The sequence below is a fragment of the Brachyhypopomus gauderio genome, chromosome 14, assembly GCF_052324685.1.
Source record: "Brachyhypopomus gauderio isolate BG-103 chromosome 14, BGAUD_0.2, whole genome shotgun sequence".
NCBI lineage: Eukaryota > Metazoa > Chordata > Actinopteri > Gymnotiformes > Hypopomidae > Brachyhypopomus > Brachyhypopomus gauderio.
The window spans coordinates 14,505,447-14,531,067 of record NC_135224.1 but is presented as its reverse complement, the minus strand read 5'-3'; the positions used below and the strand labels follow the sequence as shown (position 1 = coordinate 14,531,067).

Here is a 25,621-nt window from a genome sequence, read left to right as displayed (position 1 = left end):
ATAATTGAATTTCCCTTAGAATCCTTGAGTTCATTTCAAGCTCCATTTATTTGACAAATAGCAGGGATATGCGGAGAAACTGATAGCGTTTTGTACTACCACCACGAAAGCTTAAGAAGATATGAGGGGTATTAGCACATGACAGACAGCCTTTCAGGAAGAGAGCTGGAGCCACTAATCCAAAGTGACTTCATCTTTGGTTTAATCGATACCATGAAGGCAGCCACTGATTAACCAAGTGATCCAACATCTCAGCTGTAAAATGGGGGCTCCTGTGTTCCTAGTGTATGAGATGTAGTACTAAAGTCCTTGAAAAGCTTCAGCTTTGATCAATTTTTATACATAATCTCACAATTATATGTTTATATATTTGTGACTTTTTAAAATTAAGCAAGCAAGATATCAAAGAGCAAAACAACCTTAGCAGACAAGCATTAATGAAAATAATGACTGCTTTTGTAGTATCAGAAGCTTAGATAGGCTGTGGTCTGTTCATGTATGCAGTTTGATTTGTGAGGGAAGAAAAAAATGGATTCACGCGTACCATTACGCTGAACTGAGAGAGATGGTTTACATACTGAAAAGCTGAGAGTTACCGCTTGCATACCAAGTCAACTGTTAAGCCCGAGGTCAATCCTAACTTGGCTAATGGAAGAACACTGCCATGCGGAATACCCCACATGCCTGCTTTAACAGAAGGCTTTACTTCCCCTCCCGTTATCTAACACCTTGTCCCTGAACCCGGAAATAGTAGTGGAAAAATCCCATTATCCCAGTGAGGATGGTGAGGCGAGTGTGTGGCGCCCCCTACTGTCTGGGTGGGGTTTGGTGCAGGTCTCTGGTCAGGCGCGCGACCCTCTTCTCTGGCCTTCACAGACTGCAGGATTGCAAAGATGCTTTTGGAGAAGTTCTGGAAGATCAAGAGGCAACAAAACACTGTGGTTATACAAAGAATGGCAAAACAAGAGAATATCACACCACTTTGGAATTAGAAAAACATTTCTAGTTAAAATAATGGAAGGGAAAAATGAATGTGATGCTCAGGATATGCCCAGGACACCATACTCTTCTGCCCCATCATCCCCAGGACACCATACTCTTCTGCCCCATCATCCCCAGGACACCATACTCTTCTGCCCCATCATCCCCAGGACACCATACTCTTCTGCCCCATCATCCCCAGGACACCATACTCTTCTGCCCCATCATCCCCAGGACACCATACTCTTCTGCCCCAACATCCCCAGGACACCATACTCTTCTGCCCCAACATCCCCAGGACACCATACTCTTCTGCCCCATCATCCCCAGGACACCATACTCTTCTGCCCCATCATCCCCAGGACACCATACTCTTCTGCCCCAACATCCCCAGGACACCATACTCTTCTGCCCCATCATCCCCAGGACACCATACTCTTCTGCCCCATCATCCCCAGGACACCATACTCTTCTGCCCCATCATCCCCAGGACACCATACTCTTCTGCCCCATCATCCCCAGGACACCATACTCTTCTGCCCCATCATCCCCAGGACACCATACTCTTCTGCCCCATCATCCCCAGGACACCATACTCTTCTGCCCCATCATCCCCAGGACACCATACTCTTCTGCCCCAACATCCCCAGGACACCATACTCTTCTGCCCCAACATCCCCAGGACACCATACTCTTCTGCCCCAACATCCCCAGGACACCATACTCTTCTGCCCCAACATCCCCAGGACACCATACTCTTCTGCCCCAACATCCCCAGGACACCATACTCTTTTGCCCCAACATCCCCAGGACACCATACTCTTTTGCCCCAACATCCCCAGGACACCATACTCTTCTGCCCCAACATCCCCAGGACACCATACTCTTCTGCCCCATCATCCCCAGGACACCATACTCTTCTGCCCCATCATCCCCAGGACACCATACTCTTCTGCCCCATCATCCCCAGGACACCATACTCTTCTGCCCCATCATCCCCAGGACACCATACTCTTCTGCCCCATCATCCCCAGGACACCATACTCTTCTGCCCCATCATCCCCAGGACACCATACTCTTCTGCCCCATCACCCCCAGGACACCATACTCTTCTGCCCCATCGTCACTACCATCACCTCAAAACACATCCAATCACTTTGGTAACGTAAATCTACATCTAGAGAGTTGGTGGGCTTGCAGCAATAACCCTTTTAGTCAACAAAGAGAAGCAAAACACAGTGAAAAACTCCCTAAAGCAACATTTTAATAAATGTAAAAGTATAAACCAAATGAAAGACTATGAAAGTTATCATACATTTCCATGCTGACCATGTAATTCATTTTATTTATTTTTTATTTTTTTGCAGCCAACTGTGTTCGGTCCATGCTGTTCTGGTCTTTATTTGCTTTTGAGTGGATTGATAGAGATGAATCAAAAAGTACCACAGAAGTACCACACTATTGCCAAGTCTGGTTCAGTTTCAGTATACTGCTGCCACCTAGAGGATAAGGCACATACTACAAATACAAACAAGTCTCTCCAAAGAACTTCACACACGTGCACTCTGCTTGCTTGCTTCGGTGTCGACTCATACATCGACACACATACTTCTAGGTTGTTCTGATTTTCTTTCAGGCAGGGGATCACGCTGCAAGAGGGATGGCCTTCAACGTTAAGGCTCAGAAGTCACAAGAACACACAAGAAGAAACCTATGAGGCTCCACAGCAGTATTGACTGAAGGTCAAACTCTGTTCCTCTGGGCTACTGCTTTGGCAAGGTCAATGTGTGAGGATGCCTGTATGAGATCAGCACGCTCGTGTCCAATGAGAATGCGGTGCGCTCCGAGGGCCCGAGAACCGCCCTCCCCTCACCTTGCCGGTGCTCTGCAGGATGGTGGTTCTCGTCCTCCACACCCTCTCCCTGCTGACGATGTCGCGCGTCACGTCCATCTCAGCGTCCACGAAGCTCCTTTGTTTCAGGGTGATGTCGTCGTCTAGGTCAGTCTTGATGGTGGAACGCTTTTTGGCCATGATCTTGGCCTTGATGGCGGCGATTTTCTCCACAGACATGGCCTCTGAGAGCGAACTAAACACAAGATGCCGCATTACCGACACAGGAATGGACTTAAAATACAGCAGGAGTTTACAAACATTGTTCTATTGGAGAAAGCACCATATTAAATAAAATTCAACACAAATTTCAATAGATATTAAGTGATATAACAACATGAGGGAGCGTGAAGAGTAAAGGGCGCTGGGCCGGAGAGTGGAGCAGTCTGTGAGCGAGCCGTGGTCGTATGTTAAACTGACAGTCGTCCTCTGGGTTATTAGTCACTAGGCTCGCTGGTGCAGTCATCAGTCCAGGCATACCGGATCTGGTCCGTCTGCACGCTGCCTTCCTTATGGCCTTCCAGACGGGCTGCCAGACGCTCCTTATCCAGACGCACTCGTTCCTCATCCTTACACAAACACAGAGAGAGAGAGAGAGAGAGAGAGAGAGACAGAGAGAGAGAAGGGGCCTTAATTAACCCAAGCAAATAACAAAACTATCAGGAGACAAAGTGATTTTTTTTCTTCAAATACCTCAACCCGTGGCTTCTTGGCTTCAGAAGAGACTTCATCTGCAGCTCTTTTGACTGCAAAACAAAGAAAGTCAGTCACACTGCCACTTTTATACCACGATAAACAGCGAACTGGGATGAAAAAGTAAACAAGGGCGAGATCTTTCCGTGTTCAGTAAAAATGTTCAGCACACACCTTGTGTTGGTCTCTGAAGGCCAATCTCAATAGGAGCGCTTCTGTCTATACTTGTTGATGATGCTTGAAAAACAAAACAGACATGCAATACAGCTTATTGCCACAAACTCTGATTTAAATGAATTCAAATCACTAAACACTCATTTGTTATACTTACAGCTTTCTCCATTGAGATATGATAACAGGTCCTTTCTGTCGGGTCGTCTAACTACAGGAATGTTCTCCGTCTACAAATAGGGAGGATTAAGCGTAATAAATTTTTTTAAAGCCACTCATTAAAAATAATAAAAGACTCCCTCATTAGAATACTAAGGAGACCCTCTCATTAGAATACAAATGCAGAGAAATCCACTCATTAGCTATTCAAATTGTGAGTATGTAAACATGCGAGTATGTATACTCATGTTGATGTTATTGTAAGAATCAAACAAAAAAGGCCATTACACTGCTGGAACAAAATAATACAATGATTAAAATCGCTGGGAAAATTAACCAACGCTTGCAATCTGGTGGAACGCAGGTCTTGACTAAACAAACGCCTGTGCATGACAGGCCAGTGTCAATTGTCCCATCACCAGAAGGAGCTTACCGCAGCTCGCCGGACGTAGGACGGATGGGGCAGGTGCACATTGTTGAGCAGGAAGAGAATGGAGTCCAGTGTGTAGTACTCCTTGGGCTGGCCCTCCTTCCCCGTTCTATAACAGAGGTTACAAAGGTGTTTTATTCCGCATAGAAAACATGACGGTGTGTTCAAGGGGAGCGTCTGCCTCAAAGCGTAAAGCGCTCTAGCATCAGGCTGGGCGTTCGTAATGGAAGAACAAGGACGACAAGGAGCGTCAATCGATGCCCCACCGAGCTGGTTTACTCGCTTCAGGAGGAGATCGGGCAGGTCTCATTTGGAAAAGTCCCTGCCAGTAGAGATTTTACACCAAGGGCAGTCGATCATATATTGGTTGCCATTTACTACCAATTAGCAACAGTTCAAATCAAAGCATAAAACACTGAAAACAGTTCACTGTGCACATTATTCAAAGGGAGGCCATTTAAAGATAATACTAAAACCTCAAAAGGCTGCTATCTGCCCATTAGTTGCACACAATTCTTGTTTTAATTTGAAGCTACTGTTATGAGAAATAGGATCCTGAAACCCAAAAGCTGTTTGGAAATAGTGCAGTCATCCCAATGTCACACGACATGTACTTAGCTGTGCCGTTACGCACTGTCAGAGTATTAGGAAGGAACATTTTGGGATAAAGGATAGTGATGCTAAAGGCTCATGTCTCAAGGGATAGAGGGATAGACAACATCTGACAAGACAGTCAGTCCTGGTTTAAATCACTAAAAGGGCTTTCTGCAGTATTAGGAATATGGAGACTACCTCCAGACAGAATTTAACTTTTACAATGAGGTCAAACACAACAATGGGAAGTGTACACAGAGAAACCACAGCACCCTGAGGGCCTGCACTGAACTAGGGTTAGGGTTAGTTGAGGCCAGGACTGAACACAATCATCACTGGAGACACACACACACACACACACACACACACACACACACACACACACACACACACATATATATATATATATATATATATATATATATATATATATATATATATATATATATATATATATATATATGTGTGTGTGTGTGTGTGTGTGTGTGTGTGTGTGTTGGGCATCTATGGCTTTTATTAGGCAAGTCAGAAGGAACCTACAAGACAAATAATAATAATAATAAAGGGCATGGGGACTGGAGTGACCACCATCATTACTGTATCCCTGGTCCTGGAAACATGTGTATTCCACCAGCTGTAGAGACTGGACGATTGTCCGGAGTCTAATCCATGGATTTATAAGGAGACTGAAGCAAGTTAAAATCTTCTTTAAAAATGACGTTTTGCTCAAAACAAACATAGCTGCGTGAAACTCGAACATGGGAGTCAAGATAGAGGCAGCAGACATACAGCGACTTTTCGTTATATTCATGGCCATAGGTCCAGCTAAAAGTTAATTAACTACTCAGTAAGTAATTAAATGATTGGATTTATCAAAATGAACCCCTTAAGAAATGCCTCCTTTCTGCAACCATAGCCCCACAGAACGAGTCTAAGGACTACGAGCTCTGAACGATTCAGGGAAATGAACTTGGAGCTCTCTAAAGTGTCTATCCTTGCCTTCAACTCTATCCCAGGCAGAATCTCATCCAACGTCCACAGGACTATAACACACACCTCACACATCTCCTCTCATGTGAAGAAACTAAACGTTAAACTCCGGCGTCCCGAACGTGTTCAGAAGTTCAGCGCGTAACACCAAGAGGGCTCGTAGCTGCTCGCTAACCACCCAGCTAAGCTAGCGCGGATGCTACACAGCGAACGCAGCTAGCAAGTCATCTCGGTCCACCCGTACCACAACACAATTTACAAAACATACACCAAACCCAACAACCTGGTTTCTGTCGTGTGGGCACGTTTGAGCCCCGGTGACAGACCGCGTCCCCGTTGGGTTAAAGCGCCACCCAGACTCGTCCGTCATCGGCGAGCGTGTTGTGCAAACTTGCCAAGCTAAGCTAGCTAACGTAGGAAAACTTGACGAAGACCGCGGGACGTACCCCCAGATAACATAGTTAGTTTTGACGTTTTTTGGCCACGAGAATTCTCCAAAAATGACTTCGTCCCCTTTGGCCACGATCTCCTTCTTCTGGATGTTGTACTGTCGAAGAACGCTCAACACGTCCGCCATCTTCACTTCTCTTCATGGGGAATATTTTATTTAAGCCCCGGTTACTTTTCAACAAAGGATGTCCCCAATAATTGCCTGTTGGAAAATACCTAACTACAGGAAATATTTTAGGAAAAATCTAGCTTTCAAGTTATATTTATTTTATTTTTTACGAAATGAGGCATTTGATGCATTATTGTTTATGTGTGGCCTAAAATAAATACATTTTCATGATTGATACGTAGTTAGTTTTTATAGATTGTTTTGACGCAGCCGTCAACTCAATTTCCACATTTTTCAAAACAGTTAACACAGCGGCCTAAACAGTGCCACAGTGGTCAAAATGACACGTTTTGTTTGCAAAAGGCTCTAACTGTGCCAAAACCTTTAAAATATGGAACAAAAGCAAACTTTGCCTTGAAACAACTCAGCTTTGACACAAGTGTATGAGCACCTAATCAATCAATAAACAATGGGCAACAAAATACAAAATGCAGCACTCGTGAGATTTCCAAGTGACCATTGCTTGTCACTGAAGCCTATGACTTTACGTAGCTTACATGCCAGTGACGTTTGTAGTCAAATTTGCCCTCTTACAAAAATGCATCCAGAACCAGATATGCTTTGATGCAAATTTTATTGATTAAATTCTTAATTTTTTCAGACTGTGGCTGACAAATGAAATATTCCAACAGAGAATACATGGAAATAAAAATAAAATCCATTACTGTTTTAGAAATTATGGGAAAAAAACACAGTCTTTTACAGTAAAGAACAAAAATCTATAGTAGGCCTCTGGCCTATACTATAAGAATATAAGGGATAGCCACAAGTGATACTCTTTTGTCTCTTCTAGTCTCCTCTGCTTGAAGAATGGGCCACATGGCCTCATCCACATCGCATTCAATATTCTCTCGTGCAATGCACCAAGGGAAAAATCATCTAGCATGCCTGGTCCATCCTTGACATGCCTCTGCATCTATATCTTGGGCAGCAGCAGTCATTGCATTGAGCAAGGGCATCTGTTCATGCAGACTGTTCATGCAAATTGAAAAATTCTGTGAAGAAGTGTCAACCAGGTGCTTTCAGTGATTTCATAATGATCAGGGAGTTTCTAAGAGCTTGGAGCATATGGTTTCTGTTCTGTAACCACAGCTAAACTCCTAGAGTTTGGACTTCTTGAATGACATCTGCGTTAACTGTTTTGCAAAAGGGTGGGAAAACTGTATCAATGCAATGAGAATGGGTTAACACATTTGCAGCACTTAACACTTCTGCTCTTTTGAGATGGTGATGATGAAGACTGAGAGGTTCCCAGTTTGTTCAAACAGGTCAAAGCAATCAATAAAAACTAACTGCAAAGAATTTGTTTCGTAATTTATCCCTTTCAGAATTTCGAGCACTTTACCACTAAGTAACTAGAGATTTAAACTTGTGAAAAACTGTCTCTATTATTTCATCAAATGTCTCGTCTCATATCGTTAAAATATTCAAAATAATTATATATATATATATATATATATATATATATATATATATATATATATATATATATATATATATAAATAATAAATTATTTTGAATGTGTGGGTAAAGTGGGTTAAAAGCGGAGGACAAATTTCGATTGGGGTGTAAAAATCACAATTGACAAAATACTACATATATATGGGGTGATTTTTACACCCCAATCGAAATTTGTCCTCCGCTTTTAACCCATCTGTGCAGTCAGAACACACACACACACTAGTGATTACTAGGGGGCTGTGGATCACACGTGCCCAGAGCGGTGGGCAGCCCTAGCCCAGCGCCCGGGGATCAGTTGGGGTTAGGTGCCTTGCTCAAGGGCACCTCAGTCATGGCCTCAGGTCTGGGAATTGAACTCACGACCCTCCGGTTACAAGACCAGTTCCCTACCACCAGGCCATGACTGCCCCGATATATATATATATATATAACGTTACTAAATATGTCATGTCTGGTTTCTCAAAATGGCTTGATGTTCGAAATAGCTTACTACACACTACTTGCATACTGCTTGGGTCCCAAATCAGTATGCAGTATGCGAATAAAAAAGATTTTTTCCAGTACGCGAAACATCCCCAGATGACATACTACTTCCGCAAAATATTCTAGTACATGAACAGAGCTATCTTCGTGGTGTACTGCATCCCATCATGCAACGCTATGTTCACGTGACCCCGTAGTATGCTTTGCTTTTGTCGCATACTGGAAACTGTACTGCATACTACTACGAGGACCAGTATGCAGTATCCAGTATATACTGAGTGCTTTATTCAGTATGCAGTATGTAATTGGCTATTTCGAACACAGCCTGAGCTTCTGCGTTCCATGCCTCTCGTACGTTTTGAATGCAAAACTTGTATGTCATACCCGTGAATTAATCTATTACTCTGCCCCTAATAGAGTGTGAAGCAGCTCTCATAGAACTCTGCACTTTTGTGTGACAGTGGCTCAGTCCGAAATGCCATACTTCATACATTCAGTATGCCAAAGTAGTACGAAATAACAGGTAGTCAGAGGTTATGAAAAGTGCCCAGTCGCCTACTGAAAGAACACACTGCTTTAACGGTTGAGCAGAACTTACTGCATTGAAATCTAGTGCCTACTGCTTAAGTACAGCATTTCGAATTCAGCCAGTGTGATATGTAAAAAAAGTAAGGACACATCTATAAATAATAAAGACATCATTTATGCATATCTAACGCAATCCGTTTCTGGATTCATTTTCAGATGTATTTAACACCATTCAGACAAACTTAATACTAAGTGAGGCAGTGATTTTTCTTTGGATATATTAGAGTTCACCAAATGGTGAACAGTTAGGGCTTGTTTCAGGGAAAATTATTTAGCCTAATCTTGGACTAAATTGCAGAGCCAATGGTGAATCAACACAGACAATTCAATTTAATCTATGTTTGGGGTTTATTTGGATCTGATGAACTAGCCCATAATGTGCCATTGTTAAATGACACAGTATTAATTATTCTCAAATTAATTTGCACACCTTAATCAAAGATCTTATTGGGAACATCTGAGATTAGTCACGACACTCATAACACTCCCAAAAATGATATTAGCATTCATTTACATATGCAGTGTTTTCAGCATCAGTACAAGGGCAGTATGACAACAATTAACATATTATATTGTGCAATTCTGCAATGAATTCAGGGAAACTGGATAAATAGCTGAAACCACCATTACTGTCATTCTGCAAGACAGCAACCCATAGCAATCAAATATTTAATCACCATGATTACAACATGCCTTTTTTGCTAGCCAAGCAACATTTAGTGCTTTTTCATGCAGGGAAAAATCAGAACTGGGTTCACCAGAAAACCCACATGTAGCAGCATAAATGTAACATGAAACAGTGCCGCAAAGGTGTTTTAACCTACGTAAAAATTGTAAAGCAACATTGGGTATATTGAAAGGTGCTATATAAATCTAATTATTCATTCATTCATTCATTCATTCATTCAAGGTAACAGGTCCAAGAAAATTAAGTTTTATTAGGTTAACCAAATGGAAAACTCACAGCCATGTTTTCGTCACCGTCAGTTTCAGGGACTGGCGTGCAGACACTGCTATGGCAGCTTGACTTGATTTAGTCTCAGCTTCTGCCACATAATTTGTTTTTTACTGCCACTGAGAACAAAGCACTTTTAGTATTTGACATAGCAAGATTCAAGGAAATATAAATCACATTTTCTTAAGTCTCTATTATTACAGATACAACAAAAAGTACATTCATTTTTCTTAAAATCAACAGGTAGTCATTTTCTATAGGAGTGTTAGACATGTTAGTGCTCCAATCTAACAATTCTAGATTTCAATTTCCTTTACTAGCATTAGTTTTATTTAAGATCACTGCCTTGCTTTGACCTTACAGTGCAAACCAAAACAATTCCACTGTACCCAACAATGAAAGATGGTAAGCATAAATTAGCATAAAGTAAGTTGCATAATAATTGGCCACAAGCTAAATATATTAGCTCTCACTCATTAGCAATGACAAACTTTGGATTCAAATTATTTCTACAAAAAGCAACACAGTAGGAAAAAGATTAAATGCAAAATGGCAACAAAATGTAAAGGAGCCCACTAACAAGGTCCTGCTACAAATATGTTCATCTCAGATTGATTACATCTCTCATTATAATTCTTCATTACAATATACAGATAGAATGTACACTGTATACTTCTCAGTCTTCCACAAGTTAAAAGTTCACCAGGAGTGTAAACTCGAAGATCATTTGTTGTGTCTTAAATAACTGTAGTTTGCAGCATCATTTCAATTAAAAATTCAGTAACATTACAAAAATTTAATGTCTAGATATTCCGCCGTACAGTATAACAGCTGAGGTATTTTTAGCACAAAATATTACACAAAGTGACCTACATGGGTCTTTGAGGACATTAGACTTCATCAATACGGGAAACACACAAACACATTTAAAGTATATAAAAAAAACTATAACAAAAAACCCCAATATTTTATGCTTTTACATTTAAACATGTTAAAATGAACAGCTTTATGATTAAGTGGCTAGAGATCAGAGGACATGTAGGGATGAAATACAGACCAGACACGACAAAGAAAGGCCTCTAAATGTACAGCATATCGTTAAACATCTTACCAGTGGAATAAACCAAGATGTGCCGTAAAAAGCATTTACTGTATCGAGCTTTTGGCCTTTTCCAAACCTGACATAAAAACCAATTAGTCATAACTGAACAAGCCTTTTTTGGCCCACAACAGCAGCACATAAGTCTAACTCAGTGATCCATCTTAAAACTCCTCATACCAAATGGGTCACACATTTTAATCCAGCCCGCTGGACTTTTAAAGAATTAGCTGCTTCTCAGTCATTTGGACTGATTAGACAAGAAAAGATTCACAAACGAATATTTCAGCATTTTCCATTCATGTGTTTTTGTTTCACCCTCTTTGTATGTGGCTTGACCAGGGCATGTCCACGCTGTGCAACTCCAGTCCATTCAGAACTGCATTTTCCACTTTGCACCGCTTTCAAATGACATCCAAGACAAAGTTACGGATGACGTCAACTGCCCGCGAGTCAAACCCGCAGATGTCCAACATGCCCCGGTCATCCGGATCAGCAACAGAAAGGCCATTGGTCGTCATTCCACACACAATCAACTTGGAGAATACAGCAGTTTTCTGACATGGGAGACACAAACAGAAGCACTTTGATGTTTTCTTTTAAAAAGTGGTACAAACTCTGATTGGAATCTTTATTCCAATAAAATTATAAATAGATGCCAAAAATTGTTTTGGTCAAGTCAGCAGCATGTGAGATTGAATGTTTAAAAAGGCAGTCACCTACTTGTCTGTACATTCTCAGTGTTTCTGCTGGATTTGCCCTTCCAAACCAGGTTTCATTGTTGGTGAAAACAATGAACACGTCCACCATTTTGTGGTTGTCCGCGGCCCACAGTATGGGCAGGGAGCAGTCCGTGGTGCTGCTGCGTGCCTGGAGGACAGACGGCACAAAGAGCTCATACCTGACCTGACCACAGACCCGTCAGCTCAGGTTCTCATACAGGGTGCTGTTCATTAACTAGGTGATTACCTTGCACCTACATTCATATCTTTTTTTTTTACTTTATACATTTTTAAATTTTATTTTTTAACGTGTACATACATACACATATGTATATCCAAACTTATATATCCAAGCGTATATACATTTGCGTACACCCAGATATACATATACATACAAACAAACACAAACATACTTATTAACCCATTTATGCCCAAATTTTTCCCAGACATGCAAATATGCAAATCATGTGTTATTAGCAACCCTTTGAAATAATCAAGAATTATTTCCTCCAAAAAAATGAGAAAAGTAGATGAAAAAGTGTGTTTTATTACCGGTCACAATTGTGACCGGTGGGATGATATGCGTATTCTCAATGAAAGGTTTGTGCCACTACTCGTGTGAAGGTGAGCAGATCAATGGTCCCTCCCATAACATCTCTATAAAAGTAATGACTATTCACAAGTGCACTGTTGAGAGACCATGCAAAAGTGGGCCACCACCACTTCTTGGACTTGATTGTGATGTTGAATCTTGAGGCCCCTGACCTAATCTGGTCTGTGGGAGGAGCGTGAAGCGTCCCCCATATGGCTTCATATGATGCATGTACCGTTTGTGTGAGGCAAGGCTCCAGATTTTATAACAAAAACAGATTGGTTTGCCTCTGATAAACTGCTTGCATCCATGATGGCCATAATATCGTATCATGCTTTCATACACAACCAGCCATTCTGGATATGGCATGACTTTGTATGATGTGTTGAGCTCAGTGAAGATGGGTCTGACTTCGAAAAATGAGTCCACTGTGATCTTGGTGTTGTCAACAAAATGTAGAGAGGCCATGATCTCATCAAATCGTTTCCTCCGCATTGCATTTGAAATGCTTTCAATGTGTACATCATCAAACGACCAGTGCATACGCCTTCTTGGAATTGTGCTGTATCCGGATTCCAGTAAAATCCCATAGAATGTAAGGAGCTCTTCCATATTCATATTCAGTGGCCTGGCCTTGGTCTGGGTAGAGTAGAGTTTGGACATTTCAACATTGATCTCTCATTGGATCCATTGGATCTGGACAGCTCTGTTTGACACATTCAGCAGCATTGGGGCTGTATACTATATGTATTCCTTTGGCTTGCTCATTAGGGATCTGGACCCATACGATTGTAAAGCTGCTTTGTGACAACATGTGTTGTGAAAAGCGCTATATAAATAAATTTGACTTTGACTATTTTTTACCACCTCAGGCTGTGCCCATACCCCTTCGGGCTGACCCCTCTGGTTGCTAGATGACCTTGAAGGTTCCTCAGACTCCATTCTGGAATTCAGAGGACCTTGGGGTGTCTTTAGACCTGTTCTGACATCTAGGATATCTTGGAGGTCTCTCAGACTGGCCAGTCTTGTGACATGAGGATGTTGGAGGCTCTTTTATCTTATCTATTGGGTGGCTAGAAGATCTTGGCCGTTTAACAGTAGACAGTGGTGAAGAAGAGGTTGGCTCTTGTGGTTGCCTGGAACGTTTTCTAAAAGCCCTGTACTCTAATTTTCAAAGGTGATATATTGCAGTGGGGGGCTGGTTGGGGTGGGGGTGGGGGTGAGGGGAGGGGGAGTTCACAGTAAATTTTATTCCGGTCATCATCTGTCTCCAACAGTTCAGCATTTTAAATTCTAGCTGGCAAATGGCCCATCTCTCCCTGGTAGTCCATATCTGAACCAACATTTATAAAAGCATCTTTCTCATTTTGAGGTATGATTGCAATGTTGCATGTTTGTCTGGGCCATCATCTACATGTCAAGGACTTCACTTAAAGTCATCCTGAAGAATTTTGTATATTTAGTATGTGTGCATCTAGATACAACTTTCTATCCCACCGGTCACAATTGTGACTGCTTATATGTTTACTCATTCTGCAAACACACCAAAGACATTTGACTAATTGTAAATGCATATATCATAACTAAACAACTTAGAGAGCATGTGTACAAAAATATTTTTTTCTATGTTTATTTTAACATACTTTACTATCCTTTTATTTTGGAGCTTTGAGGCAGCCATCCTCTTCTCAAGGTGCAACCAGGAAGTAAACTGCTCTGGTCATGTGACAATTTACTCAAAAAATGTGATACTGCCCACATTTAATTGAAACACTGTAATATTTCAATATATCCTTATATAGTATTGGGAAAGTACCCAGTAACATTTTTAGAGGCTTATAATTAATGAATTTTTTTTTGGTCACAATTGTGACCGATGGGTTGAAATGGGTTAAGAACAAGAACAAAAGCTGTTTAGCAGTTCCAAAGGGTGTCACTGTGCTTACATGGACAGATAAAAAGCAAACAAATGGACAAAAAAAAAAAAACACTGAGTTACATCTTTGTGCACAGTGCATATTATTTCAAGGTGTTAGTTTCATCAATAGGAAAGGTTAAGATCCATTTATCCCAGTATTTTATAAAATGGTCCAATCTTAACTGCAACATAAACGTAAGTCTTTCCATTGCATAGATTTTTTGAACAACTTCAATCCACTGTTTTTTAGTTGGAGGATCCTGCTGCATCCACTTTCTAGTTACTGTTTTATTTTTCCTTGCCGCCGACAATATTTTGAACAGGTATTTATCATTCTTTCCCACTAGTTGCAGCACCTTTCCCATATGAAGATTCACCCATGTAAATTGAAATTCGATCTCAAACAATTCCGCAATTGCATTACCAACTCCAGAAAATGTGAAAGTGTTTGGCCATCTGAGTACCACACTGTCTCCAACATAGCCCCTGCTGCTTTTCTTTATCCATCAAAGCTCTTCTTTTAGCAGTGTAAAAAGCCTAACTAAACATTTCCAGTTAAATTCCCTTAATAATCTAGAATGTGATGTTGAAGTTATACACCTACAAAAGATACCCTAATCTTCATCTGGAATTGATGTATTACTTTCTTCAGTTTGTTACCCTTTGGTATATTTATCATTTTTAATTCTTTGATATAATAATGTCTAATCTGTAAATATCTATAGAAGTCTTGCTTATCCAAGTAAAATTGTTTAGTCAGAAGCTTGTATGATAAGAATTTCCCTTCTTTGACCATTGAAGGCAGTTATTCCCTTATTAACCCAGGTTTTCAATCTTGTGTCTAGCTTAGAATGTTTAAAATGTGGGTCGTACCCTGCCCACCTCAAAATGTTCACCTGTTTAGTTAACTCCTACATTCATATCTTAAGTGAGCAATTACAGACCACAGTACACCTGCTCTCATGCATAATTCAGCAGCAACACGCTGCCTCATTAATCACTGGTCAGATTTTGACCCCATGACGAGTATCAACCGTTATTATTATTATTACCCATCTTATTCGGGTACTGTTTTCATTATCGAGAGCTTTAACTCTGACATTGTAACTCTGACATTTGGTGTGGAACCGATGCAAGTTAATTAGACACAGCAATTGTGCTGTTTGTTTTAGTCTATAAAACCATCCTAAAACCATCTAAAGCAGTTAGACAAAGGCATTGAGTGACTGCCTGTGACCTTATATATGACAGCAGTTTTAGCACCAATGCCATCATTTTTTCAGCACTTCAAAAGGCAGACAAAAGTCCATTTAGATAATCCTGCCTCTCCATGTTCTCTGTGGGCGAAGCAGTTACCTGAACTAGCTGGGCCATTACTTGCGTGATGGATGCGTTGGCTGAGATGGCGCAGGGAACCATGGCTCCTTCAGAGAAGACCAGAACTTCAGCCTCTGCTTCACCGTGTACGATTGCCTGTCATTGTCGCGCGGTAAAACAGGGAAATACAAGTCAAAACTTTTTACATTTTTCCTTGCAATTCATAGGATGCTGTAGGGAGCTGGGATGTGCAGAGGGTGGTATGGGTAGAGGGTGGTGTGGCGGATGCGTAGAGGGTGATATGGGGAATAGGTAGAGGGTGGTGTGGGGGAGGGGTAGAGGGTGGTGTGGGGGAGAGGTAGAGGGTGGTATGAGGAATGGGGTAGAGGGTGGTGTGGGGGAGGGGTAGAGGGTGGTATGGGGAATGGGGTAGAGGGTGGTGCGGGGGAATGGGGTAGAGGGTGGTGTGGGGGAGGGGTAGAGGGTGGTGCGGGGGAGGGGTAGAGGGTGGTATGAGGAATGGGGTAGAGGGTGGTGCGGGGGAATGGGGTAGAGGGTGGTGCGGGGGAATGGGGTAGAGGGTGGTGCGGGGAATGGGGTAGAGGGTGGTGCGGGGGAATGGGGTAGAGGGTGTTATGGGGAATGGGGTAGAGGGTGGTATGGGGAATGGGGTAGAGGGTGGTGCGGGGGAATGGGGTAGAGGGTGGTGCGGGGGAATGGGGTAGAGGGTGGTATGGGGAATGGGGTAGAGGGTGGTATGGGGAATGGGGTAGAGGGTGGTATGGGGAATGGGGTAGAGGGTGGTGCGGGGGAATGGGGTAGAGGGTGGTATGGGCGTGGCCTCACCATGCTCATTGCCGCAGCTACAGCAACTGTGCTGACGAAACTGCCCAGAGCCAGGCTGCCCAGACGTGCACTCACGTCCACGCCCACTACGAAACGCCTTCCTGTGGGCTCCACGCTCTGGAAGACATGACGTACATGTGTCACTGCTGTAAATTCTGGGTCAGCAAACATAGCAAACTAGGTTTCTGATTCAACTTTGTGCATTAACTTAAGTCAGCCGGTAGCTTTAATAATTTTAATGAATTAGGTGATGTAAAATCAAGGCAGGACTTTTTGATCTTATACATGATGCACTGAGAAGGTTTATAATAGCGAACTATGTAACAGGAAATTCAGAGCAATTTAGCTGTTGTTGCTGAGAATACAATCTCACCATTTTCGGTGGGCAAGATTAAGGTGGCTTGCATGGTTTTGTTTGGATTTTCTGTGACCATTCAGGATTGAGAATTTTATTCTTACCGTAATGCTAACCTGCTATGTACAGAAACAACTCTATGAGGTTTCGTCATATGCAATGCATTAACTAAAGGTCTACCGACCTCTAAAATCTTTTTTCTTAAGGCCGTTGATGTACGTTCATTTTGTTTTGTGTCTGCTTGTGAGAGTGTGCATCTGAGTGCAGAAGGCACTCACGGAGAGACATTTGCAGAAGGCACAGTCCAGTGCTCGCACAACGTCACTGTTTGGGTCCCACTTCAGCTTGCCTCGCTTTCCGTGACCTCGCTTGTAGTTCTCGGACGCAACCAAGACGCTGAAGGGGTGTGTTTTCGTCTGGATGGATTTGAGTCAGACAGCAGCTGGTCATGAATATTGCAAATACTATGCAGGTTACCATAGCTGTAGCATGTAACCATTCATACCGACTCTCTTTAAGAGGTATAGATGAAAAAAAATACATTTCCATATTTAATTATGTATGTTTTCTTAGATAGCATCTTAACAGCTGATTAAATGAACTGAATGTTTTAATCATAGTTATGGCTACCACAGCCATGTGGTCTATACTCTAAGAGAAGAGCCTTCAGTACTGCATACAGCATATTAGTTAGGGGGTATTTTAACATGTGAGAAGGTAAAGGCATGCACACACATACACACCCCTGTGTATTGTACACTGCATGTACTGTGATATGTCATTTCCATGTGTATTATTTTTATTGTTTCAAAACTGTATTTAGTATTGGAATTGTATACGAAGCATGGGACTGAAATATAGAAGTTCAGCATGACCATGTAGTTTTGTTTGTGGAACAAACTGAACCTTCATAAGGGCTTGCTCGTCCTGGATCCTCTCGCAGACAGCCACGACGTCTGGACTTCCAGGTATCAGCACCCTGTCTGCTGTCATCTTCCCCAAGTGCCTCATCAGACAAGACACTGGCATGTCCTTCAGCAAAGCTTTCCATACCTTGAAACAGGAAGCCATGGGTATAACTGAATAAACAGAAATACATTTTTTAATCGATTACTTAGGTCACCGATATGCCAACACAGAGAAAGGTAGACTTTGCTTAAGAGTAGAATGGAGAATAATGACACCAAGACAAAATATAGAAGAAAGATGGCAAAGCACGTGTTTACTTCCACCTAGCACGTCTAAGAGAACTTCAGACTGACTGCAAAGTGTTTCCCTGCAAAGATCATCCTTCATTCAGAGTGCTTCGCTACATCAAATTTCAGCCTATACAAGCGGGCATTTTTCTACAATAACCTTAATTCAGAGCTTGGCTTCAAAAGGTCCACATTAAACCCAGTCTGAGTGAGAAACCACCGAGGTTAAGCAGCCAAGAGTGTGGGCCCAAAAAGGCTGTGTTCAAGAAGTTCAGACCTCTTTGGATTTTAAGTGGTTGGTGAGGATCTGCTCTCGCTCCAGCTTGTGCTCCTCAATCAGGTGCACCACCTCCAGCTCGTCTGTCAAGTGCTTGGCCTTCTCCACAGCCTCCAAATAGGCGAAGACCTTCATCAGCTCCTCAGCGTTCTCCCAGTTGGCGTACGTTTCCTGGACCGCCTTCCAGCCTTTTGTGACATATTTGCTAATAAGTGCAACAGCTGTAAGATACAAACAACTATCAGGAAAAAAGAAAAAGAAAAACAAGAGCAGGTTTTTAGCACGTTACTGAACCAATAGAGCAAGAACACCAACCAGGCGTAGCACTGCTGCCCCTCACCATCGTTGGCTGGCTTGATGTGCGACAGCCTGAAGAGGTCCTGGTGGGACCAGCCCGCTTTGTGCTTGCACCGGGTGACTGTGTGGGCGAGGCGCAGGGCGTCCTGCCCGTTGTACCAGTTGGCTACAGCCTTGCGCAAGGCACGCCCCCACATGCCCCCGCGCTCCGCCCCCGTCAGCTCCTTCCTATACTGCACGAAGGTGAAGAGCTGAGCAGGTCCCCGGCACAGCTCGCCCAGAGCCTGCAGAGCCGCCCGCTTGGCCCTGCCGTCGGCCCGCTGCGAGCACACGGCCAGCGCCAAGAGGCCTGCGTTGGGCCGCACGGCGCCGCCACACACACACAGGCGCCGCACCTCTTCCACCACCTCGCAGCCCCGCCCACCCTCCGCAAGCTGGACGAGTGCGAGGGCGTTCTCGGGCGTGAGCGACGGCTCTTTGGTGCTGTAGGTGGCGCCCTCCGAGCCATAGCAGAGGAAGCGGCGAAGGCGCACGGCCTCAGTCACGGCCCATATGGGCCCCACCTTCCCAGAGTTCTCCAGGTCCGGCTCTCTAGCATCGGATGTCTGGTCCTGTGGAGATGACGCATCCATAGCAAGTTCCTTTAGAAAATAAATAAATCTGATCACAAACAGATCATAGCATTGACATTTTGGTGAGTTATCCATTTAATACACCTGATGCTTATCAACTCGTTATACAACCTGAACCCTCTACAATGTGTTTAAGCAGGATAAATGGCAAAAACGCTGCTCGAGGTGGTTTATGGACCTCGAAATACATATATGAAATACTGACTTATGTCCAGACTGAAAAAGCTTGTTCTTTTGTGCTTTTGACTGGTTATGACAGTAACGGTAATAACACAGAAAGGCATTGGAATCTTACATAAAGGTTACACTTGCATATGCCACTGACACTGACATTTTACGTTTGGGTGATGGTGGCACATGACAATAACATTGACATTTTGTTTTGAAACACTGGCATGTGCCTATGCTTATATAATTGACTTTGACCTTAAAATGTCAACGTTTAGCTACCACACAGATGTTTATGACAGATGACAGTAAAGTCATTTGAAAACTACAGAAAGTCATTTATAGGTGTCGACATGTTGTTTTCCTCTTGGAAAAGACCCTGTTAGATGACTTCTGACTCCTCGGCAGAACCCGACTCCTCGTTTGCACGCACATTAAAACACTACAGATGTTATTCGCCTTATTTACGTTGGTTCCATGCATAAACATTATAACTTTATGTGTATTTATATACATGTGTTCTCTATACAATTCCTATCCATCCATCCATCCATTATCTGTACTGCTTAACCCCGCTAATTGGGGTCAGGGGGGCTGGAGCCAATCCCAGCATCTCCTGGTGAAGGCAGGGTACACCATGGGCCAGTCCACCACATGGCCAACACACACACGCACTCACACCTACAGGCAATTTACAGTGATCAATCAACCTAACATGCATGTCTTTGGACTGTGGGAGGAAACCGGAGTACCCGGAGAAAACCCACGCTGGCACAGGGAGAACATGCAAACTCCACACAGAGCAGCCCAGACCGAGAATCGAATTCCTATTCAGTCCTAAACTTCTTGATGGTTGGTAACAGTAGTCCAGGGCCGTGGAGATACAGCCACAGCAGAGGAGAATTTGGGGTGGTGAGAGGGTCCAGGGCAGTGGGTTGATCCTTCATCCACAGCTGGTTAGACAGGGCAGTGGTTTGATCCGTCATCATAGCTGGTTAGGCAGTTAGGAGGTGGCTGGCCCAGGGTGGATCTTGGGAAAGGCTTGTCGGCTCAGTATTTCTTGGGTAGGCAGGCAGCCATTTGGAAAAAGAAAAGAGGAAAAATTATCTTAAATGACATCCCATTCTTAATCCATATGGTTCAATATGATGTTGGTCCACCCTTTGCAGCTAGAACAGCTTCAACTCTTCTGGGAAGGCTGTCCACAAGGTTTAGGAGTATGTTTATGGGGATTTTTGACCATTCTTCCAGAAGCACATTTGAGAAGTCACATACTGATGTTGGACAAGAAGGCCTGGCTCTCAGTCTCTGCTCTAATTCATCCCAAAGGTGTTCTATCAGGTTCAGGTCAGCACTCTGTGCACGCCAGTCAAGTTCATCCACACCAGACTCTGCCATCCATGTCTTTATGGACGTTGCTTCGTGCACTGGTGCACAGTCATGTTGGAAGAGGAAGGGGCCAGCTCCAAAAGGTTCCCACAAAGTTGGGAGCATGGAACTGTCCAAAATGTCTTGGTATGCTGAAGCATTCAGAGTTCCTTTCACTGCAACTAAGGGGCCAAGCCTCTTCTGAAAAACAACCTCACACCATAATCCCCCTCCACCAAAATGTACACCTGTCACAATGCAGAAAGACAAGTACCATTCTCCTGGCAACCTCCAAACCCAGGCTCATCCATCAGATTGCCAGATGAAGAAGCGTGATTCATCACTCCAGAGAACGCGCCTCCACTTTTTTTGGTTGACAAGGTTTTATTTGTAGTATTACAAGTATAAATTTACAATACTGTTTTGGGTCGGTTCGCGACATCTCAACACTGAGTGTTTATTTCTACCTGTCTGGGGTATCATTACAACATTTAATATATACAACACTTAAACCACCAACATTGAGAACATGACTCCACTGATCTATAGTCCAGTGGCGGCGTGCTTTACACCACTGTATCTGACTCTTTGCATTCCACTTGGTGATGTATCGCTTGGATGCAGCTGCTTGACCATGGAAGCCCATTCCATAACGTTCTCTGCGCACAGGAACCTAACATGAAGTTTGGATGTCTGTACTGATTGACTGTAGAAAGTTAGCAACTTCTTCACAGTATGCACTTCAGCATCCACTGACTCCGCTCAATCAGTTTACATGTCCTACCACTTCGTGGCTGAGTTGCTGTCGTTCCCAAACACTTCCATTTTCTTAAAATACAGCTGACAGATGACTGGAATATTTAGCAGTGAGGAAATTTCACAACTGGATTTGTAGCACCGGTGGCATTTTATTACAGTTTCAAACTGGAATTCACTGAGCTCCTGAAAGTGATACATTCTTTCACAAATGATTGTATGAAACAGTATGTATGCTTAGGTGCACTAGAGATATAGTGTATCTCTCTCTTTTTGTGAGTATTTCATCCTCCTTTAAAGGATCAGAATCCCAACATTCCCTGTAATGCTTCTGTCTCTCAGCAGCTCTTGAGGACATTATTTTAAGAGATACACACATAATATCAATATTTATACCAATAGTCTAACTAAATTGGTAAAAACAGCTTCATAAAACACCTACAATTTCATAGATACACTATGATGTCCACCCTGTTAGGTCATTAATGGTAACAGGGTGGATATTCTGACATAGTTAGCCATTATCCAGTGTGTGATTTTGATGAAATTATTAAAACTTTCTGCATGTCCTCATATTTCTCCAGAGTGGACATGGTTGACCACAAACTAATGGGATAAAATGAGGAATAACAGACATTGACATGAGGAGATAGCCATAGTTTGCTTCTGAAAAAAATGTATTTGAGCTTTAGGAAATTATGTCGGTATGCAAAACAGCTCTTCATTTAAAGAGACAGTACTTACGCATAACAGGGTGGACAGTAACTTGAGGGACATGCAATAAACCGTTAAAAATGGTGATAAAATTAACCTCATTGAGGAAAATATATAGTTTAGGGAGGACTTAAGCAATATTTTTAAACAATATTCATAATCATATTCAAATTATTATACCTCATATTTCCATCACAAAAACAGAAAGCACAACTCTAGGGAAATGGAAAATCTGATAAATAAAAAGTGATAAAGGTATAAAATAAATTTTAGGGTAGACTGCATTATGTTTCACATTTGAAAAGTGTCCTACTTTTTTAGTAGGATTTACAGAATTTATATTGCTTGCATTTTTACAAAATAAATATAGTAATCAGTGGGCCTACTGGGGACGCAAAAAGCACCGAATTGTAGGAATGACCCTCCTATTTATCTATGGACTAAACGTTCCATTTCACTTTAACTGCAGCACCAAATATTATTTAAACACATTTTACTATATAAGAAATAAACTTGACTTTAAGAAAGTCAAGAAGAAAGACTGGAAAACACAACCGAGAGCTACATTATGCAACGAGATGCCCAAAGACTAGGCGTTCAGCAAAGATGCGGGGTACATGCATGTGGGTGAATACATATTTGTGGTCAATAGACGAAAAATAACTAAAGAATAATGTGTTTGGTTGGCACCGTATTTAACAACGAACAAACAATGTAACCTCTAATGCATGTAGTACATTCTGTCCAGTTATTTGTTTGTGGTATTTTCCCGAAGTGAAGAAACGCCAAATCACAGACAGATCACTCAACTAGCTACTTAACCCAAGTCGGATGAAGACTTAAATTCAGGTACAATAAACCTACAGTTCTGTTCATATTGCCTGTCACATACAATTATGCAAACGTTTTTTTCGTTAAGACCTGGCTCGGCCTGGACCCCGTCCGTCTGGACCTGAGCGTCCAGTTAGCCACCTACACATACAGCTTTGCTTTTAAGTGATGCCGTTGAGCACAACAGACACCGAACACCGAATTATAATACAAGGAAATATAATAAATATATATTTAAACGTACCAACTGACAAAACGACTAGGTTTGTAATTGAGCAGAAACTGTCTAGCCGGTTAGCATTAGAGATGCTGGATATGAGGCAGGACACACATTACACACAACTCACTAGAACACTAAACACTTCCCGATGTCCAGTCGAAACAGTTAAACAAGCAACGCGACCCCACGGCGTCTCACCGAGATGGGACACTAGATCTCCTCTCTCGGTGTGTCTCTGAGGGTCCGAGATGGGACACTAGATCTCCTCTCTCGGTATGTCTGAGAGTCCGAGAGGGGACACTAGATCTCCTCTCTCGGTGTGTCTCGGAGGGTCCGAGATGGGACACTAGATCTCCTCTCTCGGTGTGTCTCTGAGGGTCCGAGTGTCGCTGCGCCCTTAAACCCACAGACGGGCGGCCGCAGGGGCTTCTGGGAGAGGCGCATGCGTTGATACAGCAGAACTCAGCATCAGACCCACTGAGACGACGTTTACTTTGATTTTACGTGAGCAAAAAAAAATGTTCCGGGCAAATTGTTATTTTTCTCATCACAAATGATCAATTCCAAATACAAAATAATTTAATCATATTAAGTTTGTGCGTCTGGACTGGTCTCACTCGGTGTGTGTGTGTGTGTGTGTGTGTGTGTGTGTGTGTGTGTGTGTGTGTGTTGGGGGGGTGTATGAAATTCCCAAACTTTCGCCAAATTAATATGGATAATATGTGGATTGAAATTCACAGTTTGGACCAGAAGGGGGAAGCAAGTACACAGTAATAGGCTTTATAGACATACGCGTCCATATTCATTTACCTCCGCCCGTCCACTAGCTGCTATGCGGCGGCACCTACTTCGCGATGCTTATTTCACTCACTTATTGCAACTCATGGCGCAACGACAACGGGAATCGCCATATACTTAACGGTAGCCCACTCTCGCGGGAATAATGAAATGCGTTAACTAGGTATACCTATACAGTATTATTATTTTAATAAAACAGCGTCTGTTCTGAGCACTTTTGTTATAAACATTCTTAGAAAATGTCAAATAGGCTTACTGAATAGTAAAAACATAACTCTCACATAGACGTACACACACACACACACACACACACACACACACACACACACACACACACACACACACACACACACAGTTTGACCACATAGGGCAAATGTGTACATGTTTGCGGGATTTCTTCAAATCATGGGCAAAGAATTTACTTCATGTGGGAAATGTGGGTGTATATGAGGTTTGATTTCACCATTAAAATACCCCAAACTTGCAAAAATTCCATGCCTGTCAATGCATCAGTGCAAACACCAAATACACATGAAGTATATTGAAACTTTCCAAAATGGGTTTAAAACATATCAGGACTAAATATGAGGAGCCATTTGGATCTGGAGATGACACCAGGGATCAGCGTAACAGCTATAATATGATACGTAATTTGTCATCACTGATTTTGTACTTCATTTCAGAGCTAAATGCAACATTTGGTAAGTATCCTGTGTGGAATTATCGGGGAGTGTGTGTGTGTGTGTGTGTGTGGGGGGGGGGGGGGGGGGGCACATGTCGTTAAACATTTTGCAGTTTTTGTTTGATTTGCATCTATTGTATACATATTCATAGGATTGATGCACTTAGGTGATAAAACCCAATGACTCATATAGGCTATTTGATGGATGAAGTCATTACTAAAATATATGCATGTAAACATAGCGTAACATTTACATGCAGATACATTCCTATTTTTAGCGCTGTAACCTTTTGCACTAACTGCGTGCGACATGCGGCTCCTCAGCGGTAATGGTAGTGGATAACGACTATATACTTGGGGTCTATATACCGCACGGTTGCATTGTAAATGTAGGTGTAGGTCAGTAATCATGATGATTTATCTGAAGGTTTTGCTACAGGTTTACCATGCACTATACTATATGGATTCAACAAGGTACTGGAAACATTCCTCAGAGAGTCTGGTCCATATTGACACAATAGCATAATGCAATTGCTGCAGATTTATCAGCTCCTATTCCACCACATCCCAAAGGTGCTCTACTTGATTGAGATCTGGTGACTGTGGAGGCTATTCGAGTACAGTCTGAGATGATTTGCACTTTATGACATGGCGCGTTATCCTACAGGAAGTAGACATCAGAAGATGGGGACACTGTGGTCATAAAAGGATGGACATGGTCAGCAACAATACCAGAGGTGTCAATTCCAGGTTCAGAAAGTAAAAGTCCTCACCAGGATTTTGCTCAAGCTTGCTTGATTTTCTGATTAGTGCAATCC

General features: G+C 42.5%; 2 protein-coding genes across 7 annotated transcripts in view; both read right to left on the bottom strand.

Annotated features, from left to right (window-relative positions):
- cdc73 (cell division cycle 73, Paf1/RNA polymerase II complex component, homolog (S. cerevisiae)) overlaps positions 1-6,514 on the bottom strand; it is a 28,368-nt gene extending 21,854 nt beyond the window's left edge. The window contains exons 1-8 of the mRNA XM_076971945.1: positions 6,356-6,514; positions 4,329-4,434; positions 3,897-3,966; positions 3,740-3,802; positions 3,566-3,618; positions 3,353-3,441; positions 2,855-3,068; positions 812-910 (exon numbers count right to left, since the gene is read on the bottom strand). Coding sequence (XP_076828060.1) covers positions 812-910; positions 2,855-3,068; positions 3,353-3,441; positions 3,566-3,618; positions 3,740-3,802; positions 3,897-3,966; positions 4,329-4,434; positions 6,356-6,486 — 825 coding nt within the window. The 5' untranslated portion in view covers positions 6,487-6,514. The remainder of the gene's footprint in view (positions 1-811; positions 911-2,854; positions 3,069-3,352; positions 3,442-3,565; positions 3,619-3,739; positions 3,803-3,896; positions 3,967-4,328; positions 4,435-6,355) is intronic.
- A 3,464-nt stretch (positions 6,515-9,978) lies between these two features.
- Positions 9,979-23,731, bottom strand: ro60 (Ro60, Y RNA binding protein). Of its 6 annotated transcripts, XM_076973158.1 has the most exons (10): positions 23,522-23,731; positions 20,202-20,493; positions 18,678-19,275; positions 18,338-18,558; positions 17,771-17,917; positions 17,143-17,280; positions 16,510-16,626; positions 15,703-15,819; positions 11,838-11,984; positions 9,979-11,671 (listed from the first exon to the last, which is right to left on the bottom strand). In XM_076973158.1, exons 3-10 carry the CDS (start codon positions 19,264-19,266, stop codon positions 11,519-11,521), a joined length of 1,629 nt encoding a protein of 542 aa, XP_076829273.1. In that variant the 5' UTR covers positions 19,267-19,275; positions 20,202-20,493; positions 23,522-23,731; the 3' UTR covers positions 9,979-11,518. The 6 variants fall into 6 exon arrangements, with proteins under 6 accessions (XP_076829273.1, XP_076829275.1, XP_076829272.1 ...); XM_076973160.1 differs by lacking the exon at positions 20,202-20,493 and having other exon boundaries at positions 11,834-11,984; XM_076973157.1 differs by lacking the exon at positions 20,202-20,493.
- Positions 23,732-25,621: the final 1,890 nt, after the last annotated feature.